Raw genomic sequence first — 15,924 nt, 5'->3', positions numbered from 1 at the left:
GGCTCTCCACTGGAGAACGCCCTGGCCGATGCAGCCGGGGCCGCGGCTCTGGGTGTGGGAGCAGTTCCCCGTGCCACCCCTGCCACCTGGTCGCCCTCTGTGACTGTGACGAGCCGGCCCAGCTGCCCCGGTGGCTGTGTGCACATGGCCGCTCGCTAAGGGATGGAGCTGAGCCGTGGCCACCGGCACACACCAGCACACCGTGGGCAGCGGGTGGCCGTGGCCGTGGCAGGGGCTCCCGGCGGTGGCTGAAGTGAAGCCACAGGCTCACTGGAAGGGACTGCCGCCTCGTCGTCCCGCTCTGCACCTAGCGACTAGCACCCACGGGGCAGGGGGGGATGATCCAGCCGTGTGTTCTTGTGAGATTCCCTCCGTGAGCCGGCTCTGCTGCTCCTCTCCTCCGCCAGCGCCCGGCACACGCCCGGGGCAGGCCCCGTCCCGACCCGCAGACAGCCGGGACGGGGAGGCCGAGGCCAGCCAGAAGACGGCCCGACCGCGCCGTCGGGAGGGACGGTCAGAGGGCAGCCCCCACCCGTGGTACCGGTGAGCTGCTGCCGGGACCCGACTCGCCCCGAACCCCGGCCCCCCCCGGCCCCGCGCCCGCCTCGGGCCGGCAACGCGCACCTGCACCGCCCGCCCCCGGTCCCGGCCGCGGTGCCGCCGCCCCCTCCCGCCCCCTCCGCCTCAGCCCCCCGCCCGGCGGGCTATAAGAGGCGGCGGCGGCGGCGCCGGGCCGCCCATGCTGGCGGCGGCAGGCCGGGCCGGCGGCGGGGCACCTCGGCCCGCCGCCATGAAGTCGCCTCAGGCGCAGCGGCCGGCGGGTCAAGGTGGGAGCGGCGGGCCGAGGGGGCGCGGCGGGGCCCTTTCGCTTCTTCCCGCCGCGGGGTGGGGGGCGGGGGGGGCGCGGGCGGCGGGTCTGCCCTCACAGCGCGGGGGCCCGGGGCGGACAGCGCCCGGCGGGCCCTCACGCTGCTGCCCGGCAGCGCTGGGGGAGGACGGCGGCGGGGGCCTGGCGGAGGCGCTGGGGGAGTTCGACGCGGTGCTGGCGGAGTTCTCCTGCCCCGCCGGCCGGCGCCGCTTCCACTACGGCGAGCACCTGGAGCGCATGAAGCGGCGGAGCAGCGCCAGCGTCAGCGACGGCAGCGGCCTCAGCGACTCGGAGAGTGAGTGTCCGGGCGCGCCCGGGGGTGGGGGGTCAGCGCGGCGAAAACCAGCGCGATCCGCTCCCGACAGGGGCAGGGTGGGGAACCCGCCTGCTTTTTAAAGAGAACGACACGTTTCCCTTTACCTTTTGCGTTAGAAGGTTGCGAAGTCTGGCCCCGCTGGCTTCATCCTCCCGGTGTTGAGCAGCAGAAGAGGGAGGGTGAGATGTGCCGAGGGCAGCCGCATCACAGCTGGCCGCTCTGAGAGCGGGCACGGCCGAAAACTGCTGCGGGAGAAGGTCGGGCTGCCGGAATGCTGGGGCATCGCGGCGTCTTCAAAACCTGAGGCTGACAGGGGCTGTCCGTTGTATCTCATAGCCAAAATACCAGCTGACAGTGAGGGAATTAAAGTGTGCTTTGTGGAACACTTGGAAGCTCATCCAGGTGCCTGGTTTGGTGTTACTGCTGTTTCAGAGGTGATCAGCTTAAGCGAACTTGCACCTAAGTATGCTAGATCTATAGCAATGGTGCGTGCAGAACATCCCCTGAGAAGGGTGGGGAGCAGATACTGGCTTAGGCCCTGCTGTGAGCAAGAAAGCGTAGAAATGGGAAAATTTTTTTCTTACAGATACCTTGGGAAAAAGCGTTATCTCTCTTACTCAATTTGCTAGTCAGGAAAAGAAGAAATCTTTTCTCTTCCAGACAGTTAGATTGGAAACTGCTGTTCTCCTTGGGAGCAGTAGGTGCAAGGGGTACTTTGTCAGAAGTAAGTTCTGCTAAAAGCAAACTATAGCCACTGTTCTAGGTCCTAACTGTACAGGGGGCTTCATGAAACTTACCTGGTTTTCAACTATTTATAATAAAGTTGTGTCTTTAATTTCTGTTGTGCGTTTTTATCAGTTCAGGGAGTTACTGTGCAGTTCTGTTGACTTAGCACTAAAATATTAATATAATCGTCCTAGTACCTAAGCTGCAAGACCATTACTTCTCCATGTTATTAGAGCCCTTTATTTCAGTATTGTGGCTAAGATTGTGTTAATTTTGTTGACAGGTAATGTTTTACCTGCTCTGAACTAGGATACCTTGTCTAGCAGTGCCTTTGGGTCTTTTTTCCTGTAGTCAGTGGAGATACATGGATCCAGATGCTGTTCTGCTGTTTCATAAATTAGTGGGTGAATCACTCCTTGTAAGTCTGTCTCCCTCTGAGGAAGATTGTAAATATGTGCCTAATCTAGGCTGGACCCTCTTGGGTGGCTGAGGGTGTGTAAGGTGAGGGCTGCCTTTACTGAGTCAAGCTGATGTAGTATGTGAGCTGCGTTACAAATCTTAAGTCTATTATTAACTACAGCAATATGGCCGTAGTGTTACTATTTCTTGTGCAGTCTTCAATTTTGTAATATATTAACCTCTCACATACTCTTGCCACAAATGAGACTCTTAAAATGATAGAGTGAAATAATCTGCTGTTGAGAAAACCATAAAAAACCCAGAACTTAATTCTTGCATGGATAAAGTTATCTGTAGTTACTTAGCATATCTGCTGTGGTTTGGAAAACTTAAATCTTGAATGCTGCTTAAAACTCCTCTGTTAGAATTGACAGGAAGGACCTTTGAAGGAAGGTGATGGTGTTCTCTGGCAGGCCAGGAGGCCTGGTGAGAAACGGCATACTCATGTAAACTGGAAGACTGGTTCTTCAGGAAGATCTGGAAAACAAAAATCTGTGTCACAAATTTGCGCTGATTTATTTAGGCTGAAGACATTAATGGGATGGCAGGGGAGGCAGAGTTTGATGGTTCTATACGAAGTCCTTGAGGCTCTTGTATGAGGAACTTGTTGAGCTTTCAAACCCCACCCTCTGCTGGGGTTCCTCCCTTGGTGATGCATCATGTGAAAGGTGGCTCTGGAGAAATCAAAATCACTGTCTTCTGGACACTGGCATATACTGGACCAGGACGGCGCACTAAGAGTCACCTATTGGCATCCAGTGGTGTCAAAGTGTATGAGGTTATGACTAAGGAAAGTGATACAGAAAAACAGCCAGTTCGCCTTGTTTCTCAGAAAAGGCCCAGTAAAACACTTCTTCCTAAAGGCGTCATTTGGTGCAGACACCTTCTTGTTTTGAAGTTATGGTAGGATTGGAAAGGAATCACAGATTTATGAAGAGCTCCTTTTACAAAACAGGCTCCAGTGTCTGATGTAATCCAGCTACACTCCCTGCCTCTATTTTAAGAATAGATGCAGGGATTTTCCTACTTATCCAGGCTTTTTCTGTTCAAACTCAAACTTTTCCCCTAGGTTCACCTTTCCTTTGGTCTCTATTGTGTAGTGCTGAGTTCATGACCTTGCAATTCCCATGGTAGTGCTTAGGTTAAATGCCACTGCAGGGTCAAGGAGAAACTGGGCTGAAAGACCAAGTTCTGACAACTTGAATCTGTAGCAATGCAAAAAGAATTCCAACAATATTATCTGCAGATAGTTTGAATGACTCTCTTGTTCATGTGAAGACTCTTCACATCTTTGCAAGAATTTTGTTATCCAATGCCAAGACTATTGGAAGTATACTTTGTCGTGTACGTGTAGAACAGTTCAGACTGTCCTGTGTTAGTACTATCTCTTGTTTGTTTGTTAATCTAATTCTCCTAACAGATGTAGTGTGACTGAAGGTTAGGCATATGTATCTCTTGGTCACTTCTGCAGTGATACCTTTTAGGTCCAGGATGGGACTGTAAGGTAAGGTAACATTTTAAACTGTTGCAGCTGTTTGTTTCAGGACCCCTGTATCAGTCTTGAACTTTGAGAAGCTAATAACAGATATCAAGTGGTCCAACTCGAATAGCACTGTTTAGTAGGGTAAGGAAAGCCTTTCCTCTCCTGGGGTTTCTGCCATGAGGATGAGCCTGTTTAACAGAAATATTTACAAAAGATCTTTATCAATCCTGCAAATACTGCTTTTAACCTTAAAATCCCCTCTTGAGGGAGCTAGCTCCAGAAGTACTGATTTAAATTCTTACATTACATATTTCAGGCTCCGAAGAAAAATTAGACGTTTCAAGAGACTACTGTGGAAAATGGGAATGATAGCACTTGATTCTCCCCTATCTTGTCCTGCTATTTGACTAAATAATCTTTGGACGAGGTCAGTCTTGGCCACATTAAGTAGTGTACGTAACACTGTGGACTCTAGACCTTACAGTAATAGAAAGGCTCGCAAGTGCAGATGTTCATGATGATCTTAGTACTTGGCCCACAAGTGTTACATTAACCACAACAGCTGATGGGGTCAGTGCTGGAAATCATGATGCAACTGATGAGTTACTCCAACATTCTTGAGTTGCTGGACTGTGAGTGAGTACCAACTGTGTTTGTTTGATGTATTCAATTGAATAGGAGTATAACAGCTTTGTACTTAAGGTTATTAATCATGCTGAAACTTGTAGGTTGAGGGATACCTTATAACTCTTTGCTATTTACAGTGTGTGTTGGTTGTGATAAAATAGGATAAAACAGGAGTGCTGTACTGGCAAAAGCTACTAGTGTAGATGCAGCTATGTTGATGAACTCCTAGAGATATAATTTGCTTCTTGTGTGTTGGAATAAGCTTGCAAAGAAAAGTGCAGGCTTGCCTGCGTAAATTGCATGCCTTCTTGGTGCATTGTGCTAGTACAGTATATGGCAATGTCTGGACAGTCTTCCAAGTTTAGGCTTAAGATAATGAATAGAAAGTTGGACTTTGAGAGGCTGAGAAAGGAAGCACTTCAGTGTTTCTTTTGCTGAAGTTACAGTAACACCAGAAAGCTAAACTGTAATCTGTTGTTGCGCTCTCAGAAATGTTTCACACTTCTAGCTCTGGATGCATTTTCTTGAGACAGGTTCAGCTTCCAGCCTCTTTGTTAAAAACATTGCAAATTAAATGCATAGATTCAATTCTTGCACTCATACAGCCTACAGTGTATCTTCAGGTTTTTTAGGAGTATGTAAATTCTTTCTGACAAATACCTCCGGCTTTTAAACACAACAACAACAAAAAAAACCAACCCTGAGTGCATCTAGAACTCTTAATTTTATAATCTCAAAACCAAGTAGGTGCAGGTTTACGAAGAGGTTGAACAGTATCTGTTAACACCCAGTGCCTGGTGTACTGCAAGCATTCGTGGTTGCATGCCATGAATGTCTCTATGTGCTTGCAATAATGCCTACAGATGAAGCATCAGACACTGTTAATACTGCAGCACTCATCTTGAAAAGCCTGTTTACATTGGCAATCTTGCAGTGTGTGACTAAATAATGTACAGAAAAAGGCAACAGAAATGACTGGAGACATAAAATTGTTTCCAAGTGATTAAATAGGCTGGGACTGTCAGGCTAGAGAAGAGATGTCTTGGGTGGGGACAAGCTAGTCTTCCAGAAAATCCTAAGTGACATTAGGAAAGTGCCTTACTGTTACCAAGTATGAGGAAATTAAATTAAATCGGCACATTTCAAAGAAATAAGAGAAGCTATTTCTTATCACAGTGTATACTTAAATGGTAAAATATATTGCCTTAAGGTATCATGGGTGCTAAAAGTTTACATGCTCAAAAAAATAATCAGATAAAATTATGGCAGGAGGGATGGGGCCACTGGGGACTGCTGTAGGCTGCTGCTGTCTTAGAAAAGATACTGGTCTGTGCCTTGATAGAGTTTATCTTGAAGCCATCAGTCTGTGGCTGCACCACTCTTAAATAGGCATCTGTTAGGAGTTGTTAGGAGAGACAGAATGTGGAGTAGGTGAGCAGCACATCAGTCTTGTATGATAAAGAGAACATTTTGAGGAGTTAGATTGCTTCTGCAGACTTCTAACACCTGTCCCTAACAAGAAGTCAGTATGATATTTATAAGGAAAACATGAAGCAAGACTCATGGAGAAATAACCTGTTACTAAATGATCTGAGAAATAATGTTTTATTAAATTACTGATATATTCAGGGGGAAGAAAAGCCAGAAGTTTCAGGTGCATAGGCTTCTCTCCAGGTATTTCAATTTAATGAGAAATGTGGGGGTTTTGTAAGGTTTCCTGTTCTTATCTTTCCAGCATTCCTGTTTCTATTACACTTTAGAAAGGGAGCATTACTAAATGGGAAGGTCGGAGTTGGAAACACAGCCTCAAAGGTACCGAGTGTGGTGGGGGAGTGGAAAGGTAAGCTTTGTATATAATGAGAAGGCACGCGTGTGTGCATCTGTATTTCAGGCTTCCTAGATCACTTCCTTGTATCTATGTGATTTGAAATCTTTTAAGTAGTGAGGCCTAGGCATGTCAAAAATGAAAAGGTGTGATTTTTGTGTCAGTGTTTGAAGTGATGTTTGTTAGCTAGGCGAAAAACCCACAAAAAATGCCCAGTGGAGCCAAGCATAGGTGTGATTATGATCGAAATAAACACTATCCTTGAGGGCTGCAACACATGTTGTGAAACAAGCTCTTTACATCATGAATATTTCTCACTTCCAATGGCGTTAAATTCCCAATTTTATCTTTTTAGTAAGTAGGCTATGTTCTAACTAGGAGCGAGTTGTAGTCTGCTCATTAAATGCAGAACTATTGTTTTATAATAAATTCATGGCTTGTAGAGACTTAAGAGGAATTTTAAAGCTCCTTCCTGAAAACTTTAGGGATGTGATTTATTTTTTTTCCCCTAAATTTTCCCCACTGAAAACTGCCATAAAAATTTTACTGACTCCAGGGCTCTTTAAAATTGTATCTTGAACTATGGTACTAGAAAGAGCATAATACTGAAGAAGTCAGACAGCTGAACTTTTCCATTATCTGCTTTAAAATGAAAAGTTTGAGGTTTTCCTCCTTCAGTTAATTACTGCCCAGAACCTTTCAATTACTCATTTCATGGGGACATTCTATATTTACATGGTATTGCCGTGCTTGTTCTTTGTGGTTTAACCATATATTGGAACAGCAAATGTCAATACTAACTATAGATTATTTTGCCAAAGTAACATACGCCCATATTTATTCCAACCCCCTAATTTTGCAGCTGTTGGTTTAGTTTGACTTGCGTAAATCAGCTCAATAGCTTACTCTCTCAGATTTTAAGGCTTTTTTTTTCTTTAAGAGACAGTTTGAGTTTGGTTTTTTTTTTTAAACAGCCAAAGGGACATAGTTTATATGTACACACAGGCAGTAGAATCAAAATCCAAAGTGAAAAATGTTAGGAATGATAGATAAACTTGCGTTGCAGTTGGAGAAAAGGGGCTCCATGTGAAAGGACAGCAGTGATGAGAGATCCTTGGCATCAGCTTCTGGTTATTGGGTTGCAGGGGATGCTGTATTTGTGTGGCAGTGGAAGCCTTCCAAGGGCCATTATTAGAGGTGAATGAGCAAATCTTGGCTGAGGCAGCCAGTAGAGAGCAAGGATTGATGTGTCCTTTTCCCAGAGCTTTCTGCCCTACAGCCACACTTCACCAAATAGGATATTTCTGTGTGATGGGTATCACAGTATTTTTTTAATAGTACATTGTTTACAGCAGTTAGGACTGTGATAGTAGAGCCAATGCCTTCCTCCTTCCATCACCAGAGTTTCTTTGCTGCTTGGTGGCACGTGTAATCCACAGCCAGTAGCTAAAGTATGTTTTTGCTTTTTTGAGAAAGATAAATGTTGATATTTTCATGAAACTATTAATATTACAACCCATCAGAAGATAAAGCTGTTTTGTGAGAACACTTCACCTTTTGATAGTGGAAGAAAAACATTCAGATACTTAAAGCAACTGTTCTGTCTTACTTTCTTTTTGCCCAGTTGTAAATATCTCCCAGCATAAGGTTTGTGGAAGACAGTATGAAATAACATTTTCTAGTTTCAATAGATTGTGAGGTGAGAAGTCAGTACTTTAAACTTCTTTTGGAAGGAATATGGTGAGAAAACCACAAAAGGAATCAAAGTTGACTTGACTGCTAGCTTGGATGTGTACATGGATATAAATAAAAAGAATTGGGTGAATAGTTTGTGGCCAATTTAAATGGCTTATTAAAGCTTTCATAATGTGAGTTGCCCCCACAGGCATTCACAAAAAGAACATTTTATTCCAGCTATGTAGAAGAGCAACTGGAGCTTTGGATTTGGTGTATGCAAAGAATTGTGTTGTAATATAAATTCACAGCATTGCTCCATTTGGATACTAGTCTGGATACTAGTAGCGTAGACTCCACATTAAAAGTACACTCAGTTTTGTAGCCATTTGTTCTCTGGATTATTTTTTGTTAATTCAGTGAGCTCTAAAACCTTTAAAGTATGAAATAATTTGGAAGTTCTTATTCTGCTCTTTTCAAATACATTGCCTGGAAAGTGTTTTATCTTTGGTCTGTTCTGTCAGTGTTTCAGCAAGTTGTACTCTTGGCTACAGGACTGTTTGTGTGAGGTGTTTCAAGTTGTTTGGCTTTTTTGTGATGGGAGGGGTCTGTCCTGAACAACTAGTTTTCCGTTTTAAGTTTCTTGGTCACTAGTGTTTGCATCTTGGCTGAAAAAAAAATGTGATTGTAGTAGAAAGTTGGTCCATAAGCTGATTTCAGGAGGAAATTTGTGTTACCTTTACCTGTTACGTTCAGTAACAGGGTTCGTATTGTATAGTTGTATAGTACAATACTGGTGACACACATCATTGCAGAGCATTGCCAGATTACCCCCTCCCCATAGGTTTTTATGGTTTTAGGAGCTACTTTCAAAATCGCTTACTCTTCCGTTTTTCTATCTACAGTTATCTCAATCCTGGATTGTATTAATCAAATCTTTCTTATATCTGAACTTCCAAGTAGATAGGTTTTGGTCTGCTCAGGTTTAGAGAGAACAGGGACTTAGGAGTGAAGATAAAGAAATAGCAATAAAAAGCTGGCATGAAGAAGTATACCCCTCTTTTTAAACAAGAAATACCAACTGGTGGCTGATTTGGGCAGGCAATAGTCCCAGGTAACAGATGTCAGTCACAGCATTGCTCATGTCTGCATAGTGCTGTGGGTAGCACGTGTTTGCTAGAACAAGATCAGAACTGATTGCAGTGCGAGCTGTGAAAGGTACAGTACTCTTACGGGCCAACATGCCTGTGAACGAGGAAAATATTCCAGGATGAAGCTTCTCGCACAAGCTGCTTTGGAGTGTATTGCAACAGAGGTAGGCCTGGAAGCTAGCACAGAAGAAACAGACAGTCGGCCTATGGCTGAGGAGACATCTGACAGGCTAAGTAGATGCTGTCAACTGGTCTGGTCTGATTTGTCACTGTGTCTGCATATTCCTGTGGAAGGTGGTTTTGTGCTGGTAAGGACAGCAGGCTGGAGGAGATGGGTGTGGACACATGCTCTTCTTCCCAAAGATGGGAAAACTGTGGTAGAGGAGTAGTCTGCTGGAGGATGGTCTCTACATTTGCTATCTGCAAATGTCATGGCAGTTTTCAGTCGGGGTGGAGATGGGTGCGTCTTGACAAGGCAAGCTGTGTTCTTGCCCCCTTTTGGCTAATTCAGCAAGACACCCTTAATTTAACTAAGGCAGTCATCTCCTGGATTAGCAAATGGGACAGGCATCCAAGGAAGTGTGACAGTTCTGACTCGGATGACTTAATGCTTCAGTGCAACCACTTCTTAGGCTGGGGCTGCAAGGACAAATGATACATGTGCTGCAGGGAGACAAAATTGCTGGCCTCAATGGCAAGTGGTGGTAGTACCACCCCATATAATGAGACATACGCTTATTTCCTAGGAAGTGTGCCAAATAAATGGAGACCATTGGCATGTTCATATTACAGTGGTTTCTTTTTGTAGAACTGCAGTTTTCAGGTCACTGGCTCAAAGCTGCAGAAACTAGCAGTTTTAGTGTGTCTAACACAATGACAATTCCTCCTTCCAGTGGAGTCCTGACTAATACTTTGTGTGCACTGTGCATTTTGAAACTTCTTCTTAAAAAGAGACAATATAAAGATCAGTTTTTGATATTTCTGAAACTTAAGGCATTGTCTAAAAATCAAAGAACATCAGAATGATATCGGAACTTTCCAGGGCATATAAAGCTTTCTTTGAAAGACCACCTAAAATAAGATTGCAGAACGTCTTGTGTACAGACGTTCTGATGCCATACCATTTATCTAGAATGCAAGACCTAAAGCAGCAGAGTAATGTATGGAGAAATGGGTGAGTTTGCTTCAGGGATGAGGACAATGCTGAATATATTCTCCATTCCAGGGACTGTCCTTGTCCTGGAGCTCTTTATTCAGCTTTTTTTTTTTAATGGCTTTTGAAAAAATCAGGTAACCAGATTTTCCCAGAATATTGTGAATTAGTCAGTCGGGTCATACCAGGCTGAATTTAGTCATGTGGGATAATTGTCATTCTTGTAATATTTTCCAAATGATACTGACTGCAGGTAAAGCTGACACTTTCCTCACTGGGAGTGAGGACTGGGCCTAGGACTGCTTGCTTTTGAACAGTAGCTTTCACACAATGGATGATTTATTTATCCCTCTGACTTTGAAGTCTATAAATTTTTCTGCAGACTTTGAAAGCCATATGAGGAAAGGCCTTATTTTTGTTTTCAATTCTATTGCAAAATTGCAGAAGGTGTTAATTTCACTTTATAATAAACTTTTTACAGGTGCAGATTCACTGTACAGAAATAGTTTCAGCCTCAGTGATGAAAAGCTTAATTCTCCAACTGCATCTACTCCAAGCTTGCCATCTCCATCCGTAACTCCGTGTAGAGGTAAGTTTAATTTTAACTGCTGGCACTGGCATTTCTTCCTAAATCTTCATTATATATGCTTCTTTCTGTGAGCCAGGATTCACATACATGCATTTGCTCTTTTGTGTGTGTGTTTTTGTTTGTTTTTTTTTAATTACAACAAAACTAAGGATTACTGTTGAGCACACTACAGATTCAAGTATTATTGTCTTGATTATCAACAGCAATAGCACACTGCATCTACACTTCTTTGCAGGTGACCTGGCAACTCTTCTGGTTTTGAAACACTAAACTAAAAAGTCCAGGTTTTTGGTTGATGAAGAATCATAGTACTACTTACAGAATATTTCACTTAAGAAATAACACAAGTTAATTCTTACTGAAGCAACTAAGTACCATAAGTGTCCCATCTGCTCGCAGAAATACTTAGCCTGAATGCAGGGGTACAGTTGGCAACTCCTCCAAAGCCCTATCTGTCATTCAAGTTAACACAATTACTTGGATCCATACAGACCTTGCCCAGTTGATACAACCCATGCTATGCTATATAACCCTAGAAATGTTGTTTCAAAGCGGCTTCTGTCTTGCAGATGATCAAGGAGCTTTTTTTTTTTTTTAATTCAGGTTAACTTAGTTTATTGATATGTCTACTCCAGAGTTAAATGATCAGTCATACGTAATGTACTACATGGTGCTTTTGTTGCAACTAGTCTTCTCAGATGCATGCTGGAGAGCTTTTCATGCTTTCATGGCTTTTCCACAGTGACCAGTTACAAAAAAAACAGTTAAATGCTTTCTTTCTAATTAGCTGATACTAGGGAGAAATAATGAGTAATAGTTACTAAGAAGTAGCAAGAAAGAGTTCAGTTAAACTGTCAGGAAATACTTGGCAAGGAATTGCACTAAAAGTCAAGATGCTCTTCCTGATGAGAAGACAGAAAGACAGAAATAGAGTTGGAACCAGCTTGGAATGGACCACAGAAATAAGAAAGCCACTTGCAGTAAAACTAGATTGAGTGAACCAGTGGTGTTCTCAAGAGTGGAAACTTAAGTGGATGTTTGTATCCTAATTTATACTATATGTCAGATCCTTTGGTCTTGGTCCATCACAACAAACCAGTGATACTGATATGATTTAAGAGGCTTAGATTTTAGTAGGACTGGGAGCTAACTGGGTGGGGTTTGATTAGGGTCATGAATGCAGTATCTGAATAGATGTAATAAGGCAGACTCCCACATAGCAAGGACATGGATTAGTTGGCATAGAGGTTTTTTTTTTTCTCCACTTCCTTAAAAAGCACAGGTTGAAATTAAACAGAATTGCTTTGCTTCTGTCAAATGGAAAACCATAAAAACCAGAATTTGAATTGTCTCCCCTGTTTTCTAAGAATGCATCTGGACATCGCAGCAACTCTAATGACCTTTCCTGAAAATAATCCACAGCATGTTTGATACCACTGAAAATGATTTGGAGGATCTTGTGGTTCCAGTGTTTCTTTTGGCCAAAGAAATATGTCATGTCTAAGCAGTATTTACTCTTACGTTGCAGCAAAGCTTGGAGACACAAAAGAACTGGAAGACTTCATTGCTGATCTTGACAGGACACTAGCAAGTAAGTAGATTTTTATTAGTAGGCTGCATCTCACTTGGTACTGTCAAAGGGCGATGAAAGCCAGTGTATGGGAGGAGAGGAAAGGGAAGGCTAGCAATACTTTTACATAGGTGGCTTCATTTTAGTTTTTTAATCCTATGGATCATTATGTGGATAGACATACATATTACTCCAATGGACCCGTGTCCCCACCTCTGGGGCAGCTGCAATTCACCTCTCCTTTACAATGTGCAGATCAAGTAAACATCACTTTTGTAAATACTCAAAACTCAGCTAAAAAGTGGTGTTTTGTTTCTTTGTTATAAAGCTAAGTGACTGCAGGAGTAGCTGTAGGTGAAGGGAACCTTTCTATTCTAGACTTTGCTTTATGGAAGAATTACAGAGCTGCTATGTTCTGTTTGTGCTTGTCTACCAGGAATGGAATTTAGATCGCTTTTTCTGTCACTATCTACAGATTGTGTTTTCCAGTCACAGTACTAAATTGTTGGTGGTTGGTTTTGTTTTTTTTTTTTTTTAAATCATAATGAGCAAAACCAAAAAAAAAAAGCCCTTCTGTTCCCAGCCACATACTCTGCCTATTCTTTCTCCTTCTTCCTGTGCTGTTACAGACATGGTACTGCTGATGTGTGTTGTGGTTTGTTTTTTTTTTTCCCCTGTATGGAACCAGACTATAGATCCCAAACCAACAAACTGTAGGACTAGATCTAAACAGCAGCATGATACTCCCCCCTACTCCCCTCTTCCAGTAAATTGTGAACTGAGTTTCTTGTATTCATTAGGTATTTTCCCTTCCCTGTAATTCTTGAACCCTTGGCCATCTGCCTTAGACTTAACGCAAGACAGCTGCCTTTACGAGCTTCCTGCTTCCCTATTGTTTTTCGTGTATCTTAATCCTGGTTTCACTTCTCTGACTTAAAATATATTTGTAGTTTCCTGACTTCTGTCATGGATGTATGCTTAAGCTAACTTTATCTTTACCACTGAAACCTAATGGACAGCTTTTATGAAAAACTTCAGAGTTTCGGAAGGTTTGTAGAACAATGAAACCGCAAACCAGCAAGTATTTACATTACTGTATCTTGCACAGCTGTGTTGCAGCTAACTCTGAAAGAATTGCCTGTAGTGTATGGGTTTCATTGTCCCCTTGCAAAACATGTTGAAGGTGAGGGTAGGGACTGCCACCTGCTGTAGTGGGTTTGGGGGTTTTTTTGTTTTGTTTTGTTTTTTGTTTTTTTTAATCCTAAGCAAATCTCTAGTGATTTCAGCAGAGTCTCATTTATAGTGTATCACTGTAAGAAGTGACACTATCTTTATCGTACACAGAAATTCTGAGGAAAAAGTCCAGCTTCCATCTGATACTTACCACATGTTTGAGGAGTTGTATTTACATGCTTGAGGTGACACAGAACTTTGTACAGATGCCTTTTCAAGCCTAAACACTCATTAGAACAGTAATTGCCTTAATATTTTACACACTAACCTTCTGGCTCTCATTTTAATTAAAAAAAAGGCATAATTTTGGCTTGTCAGGCAGTTTAGCAAGCTGGGCATAGATAAGGTGTCTGGTATATCAACAACATGCAATCTTGTTTAATATGGAACTTAATGATCTTTCTTGTTGTGTTATTTCCAGGTATGTGAAATGAATCTCTGGCATTGTGCTTGCCTGTGAAATTCTTCTGAAGGATAAGTAAAATCAATCACTGAGAACTGCTGCCCTTGTCTGCTAACTTTGCTACCCAAGATATTCACCTTCGGAACATAACCTTTGCAAACTCCTACAAGTATTTAACTGGCAACATCAGTTTTGTTACTTTGCAGCAGATGGAATAAAATTAACTTAAGTGTTACAGCTGTATTTTGCTTTAAAATATAGCTTGAATTTTAATTTAAAGTTGCTTTTATGAAAATATATTTGTAATTTTATATAGTTGAGAACTTTTAATGCTTTTTTCCATTATAATATATTTTTGTATGCAAATAAACCCTGAACTGGAATCCAGATGTCTGAAGCTGTGAACTCAAACATAAGTACAAATTAAGCTCTTATTGAAAACATCAAGCTTTAAAATATCTGACAAGGGTGTATTTCCTGTTAGGTAAAATGTGTTATGCTGGCTTTGTGTGGAACTTCATATTTTTCTTTTCAAATTGCTTAAATAAGGGAATTTTGTACTACATAAAATGAATACAACCAGGAAAATAATAAAATTGGTCAAACTGTTACTTCAGATTTGCTTGAATACAAATGAAAGAACGCTGGTTTAGCACAGACTTGGAACAATAACATCTATTTCAAACCCTGTGTAAAAGCTAGCATTAAGGAGTACATACCGTTCTACCTGAAGTACAAGCTGGGAGGTCAGACAGTTAGGCCCATGGATTTAAAGGTATGGAGTTCCTGTAGCAGCAAGAAAATATTTAAGTGTCTGGATGTTGTTGATAGCAGACCCTTGGGTCCAAAACAGTCTACCACTCTGAAAAAGACTTCCTGGCTATCAGTGTTATGCTGAAAGAGTGGAAGGTGAACCTGTATTTTTACAAGGAACCTGATTCTTTCCATATGCGTTAGGCACTGGAGATGTCGTTATGTGAGCTCTCCTCCAGCTGCTGCAAGCATTACACTTTTGGCTCTGCTGTCAGATTTGCTCACACAGTTGCTTTCTAACCTGTTCAGACCAAGTGAGCTGGGCTTGTTCAGACTCCAGGTCTTACTTTGACCAAAGCAGGCTAGTGAACAGTTGCATGAGTGGCTCAGATATTGTGGCCCCCTTGCTCTGTCGTTATGTGAGTGTGTCTGTGCTTGGGGCATAGCTACCAGCTGGTTGCTTAGGGACCTAAAGGATGAATTTGAACCTGCCTTCTGCAGCTAGGGGGAAGTCTACTGTGCATTTGTTAATGGGAACACCATGAAGATGATGCAAATCCATCTTCCTGCTTTAGATTTCCCGAAGATTGACCAAAACACTTGGGTTGTATTAAACACAATGTGATTTTTCTACTTTTATTTCATGGTAAGGAAATTAAGTTCTGAACTGGGTACATTTTAACCGGTTTGAAACAACCCTGAGGTGGTTGTGTGGGGTTTTTTTTTTTCTTTCAGGCAGAAGGCAGTGTAAGATGATAGAATACTCTTCTGAAGAGGAAGAATTCCCTTCAAGGTTTCCCACTGCAGATTCAGTTGCTAAATTGTCCTTTAGAATAAATATGAACTGATTTGGGAGGGTGAATCATAGAATGGTTTGTGTTGGAAGGGACACCTTCCACTAGACCAGGTTGCTCAAAGCCCCATCCAACCTGGCCTCAAACACTTCCAGGGATGGGGCACCCACGGCTTCTCTGGGCAACCTGTGCCAGTGCCTCACCACCCTCACAGGAAAGAATGAAGTTTCATGTTGCTGTAAGTTGAATATAAAATCTGTGAAGGAATGTAAGATGCTTCGTTTGAGACAGTGATGTGCT

At 42.7% G+C, this 15,924-nt stretch overlaps 1 protein-coding gene across 1 annotated transcript; it reads left to right on the top strand.

Annotated features, from left to right (window-relative positions):
- The first annotated feature begins 629 nt into the window (after nucleotides 1-629).
- On the top strand, nucleotides 630-14,688 carry RGCC (regulator of cell cycle). The gene is made up of 5 exons (XM_056329593.1): nucleotides 630-827; nucleotides 984-1,163; nucleotides 10,764-10,871; nucleotides 12,400-12,462; nucleotides 14,096-14,688. The coding sequence occupies exons 1-5, from the start codon at nucleotides 740-742 to the stop codon at nucleotides 14,101-14,103; spliced, it is 447 nt and encodes a 148-aa protein (XP_056185568.1). The 5' UTR covers nucleotides 630-739; the 3' UTR covers nucleotides 14,104-14,688.
- The last annotated feature ends 1,236 nt before the right edge of the window (nucleotides 14,689-15,924 follow it).

Source organism: Falco biarmicus, chromosome 2 (assembly GCF_023638135.1).
Source record: "Falco biarmicus isolate bFalBia1 chromosome 2, bFalBia1.pri, whole genome shotgun sequence".
Lineage (NCBI taxonomy): Eukaryota > Metazoa > Chordata > Aves > Falconiformes > Falconidae > Falco > Falco biarmicus.
Note: the sequence above shows the minus strand (reverse complement) of the source record. Positions and strands in the feature narration are given on the sequence as shown.

What these genes read in the sequence shown, in the direction of transcription:
- RGCC (XM_056329593.1), top strand. Translation starts at nt 740, where the DNA reads ATGCTGGCGGCGGCAGGCCGGGCCGGCGGCGGGGCACCTCGGCCCGCC. An exon ending in GCAGCGGCCGGCGGGTCAAG is followed by an intron (nt 828 to 983) that starts GTGGGAGCGGCG and finishes GCTGCCCGGCAG; the next exon opens with CGCTGGGGGAGGACGGCGGC. An exon ending in CGGCCTCAGCGACTCGGAGA is followed by an intron (nt 1,164 to 10,763) that starts GTGAGTGTCCGG and finishes AACTTTTTACAG; the next exon opens with GTGCAGATTCACTGTACAGA.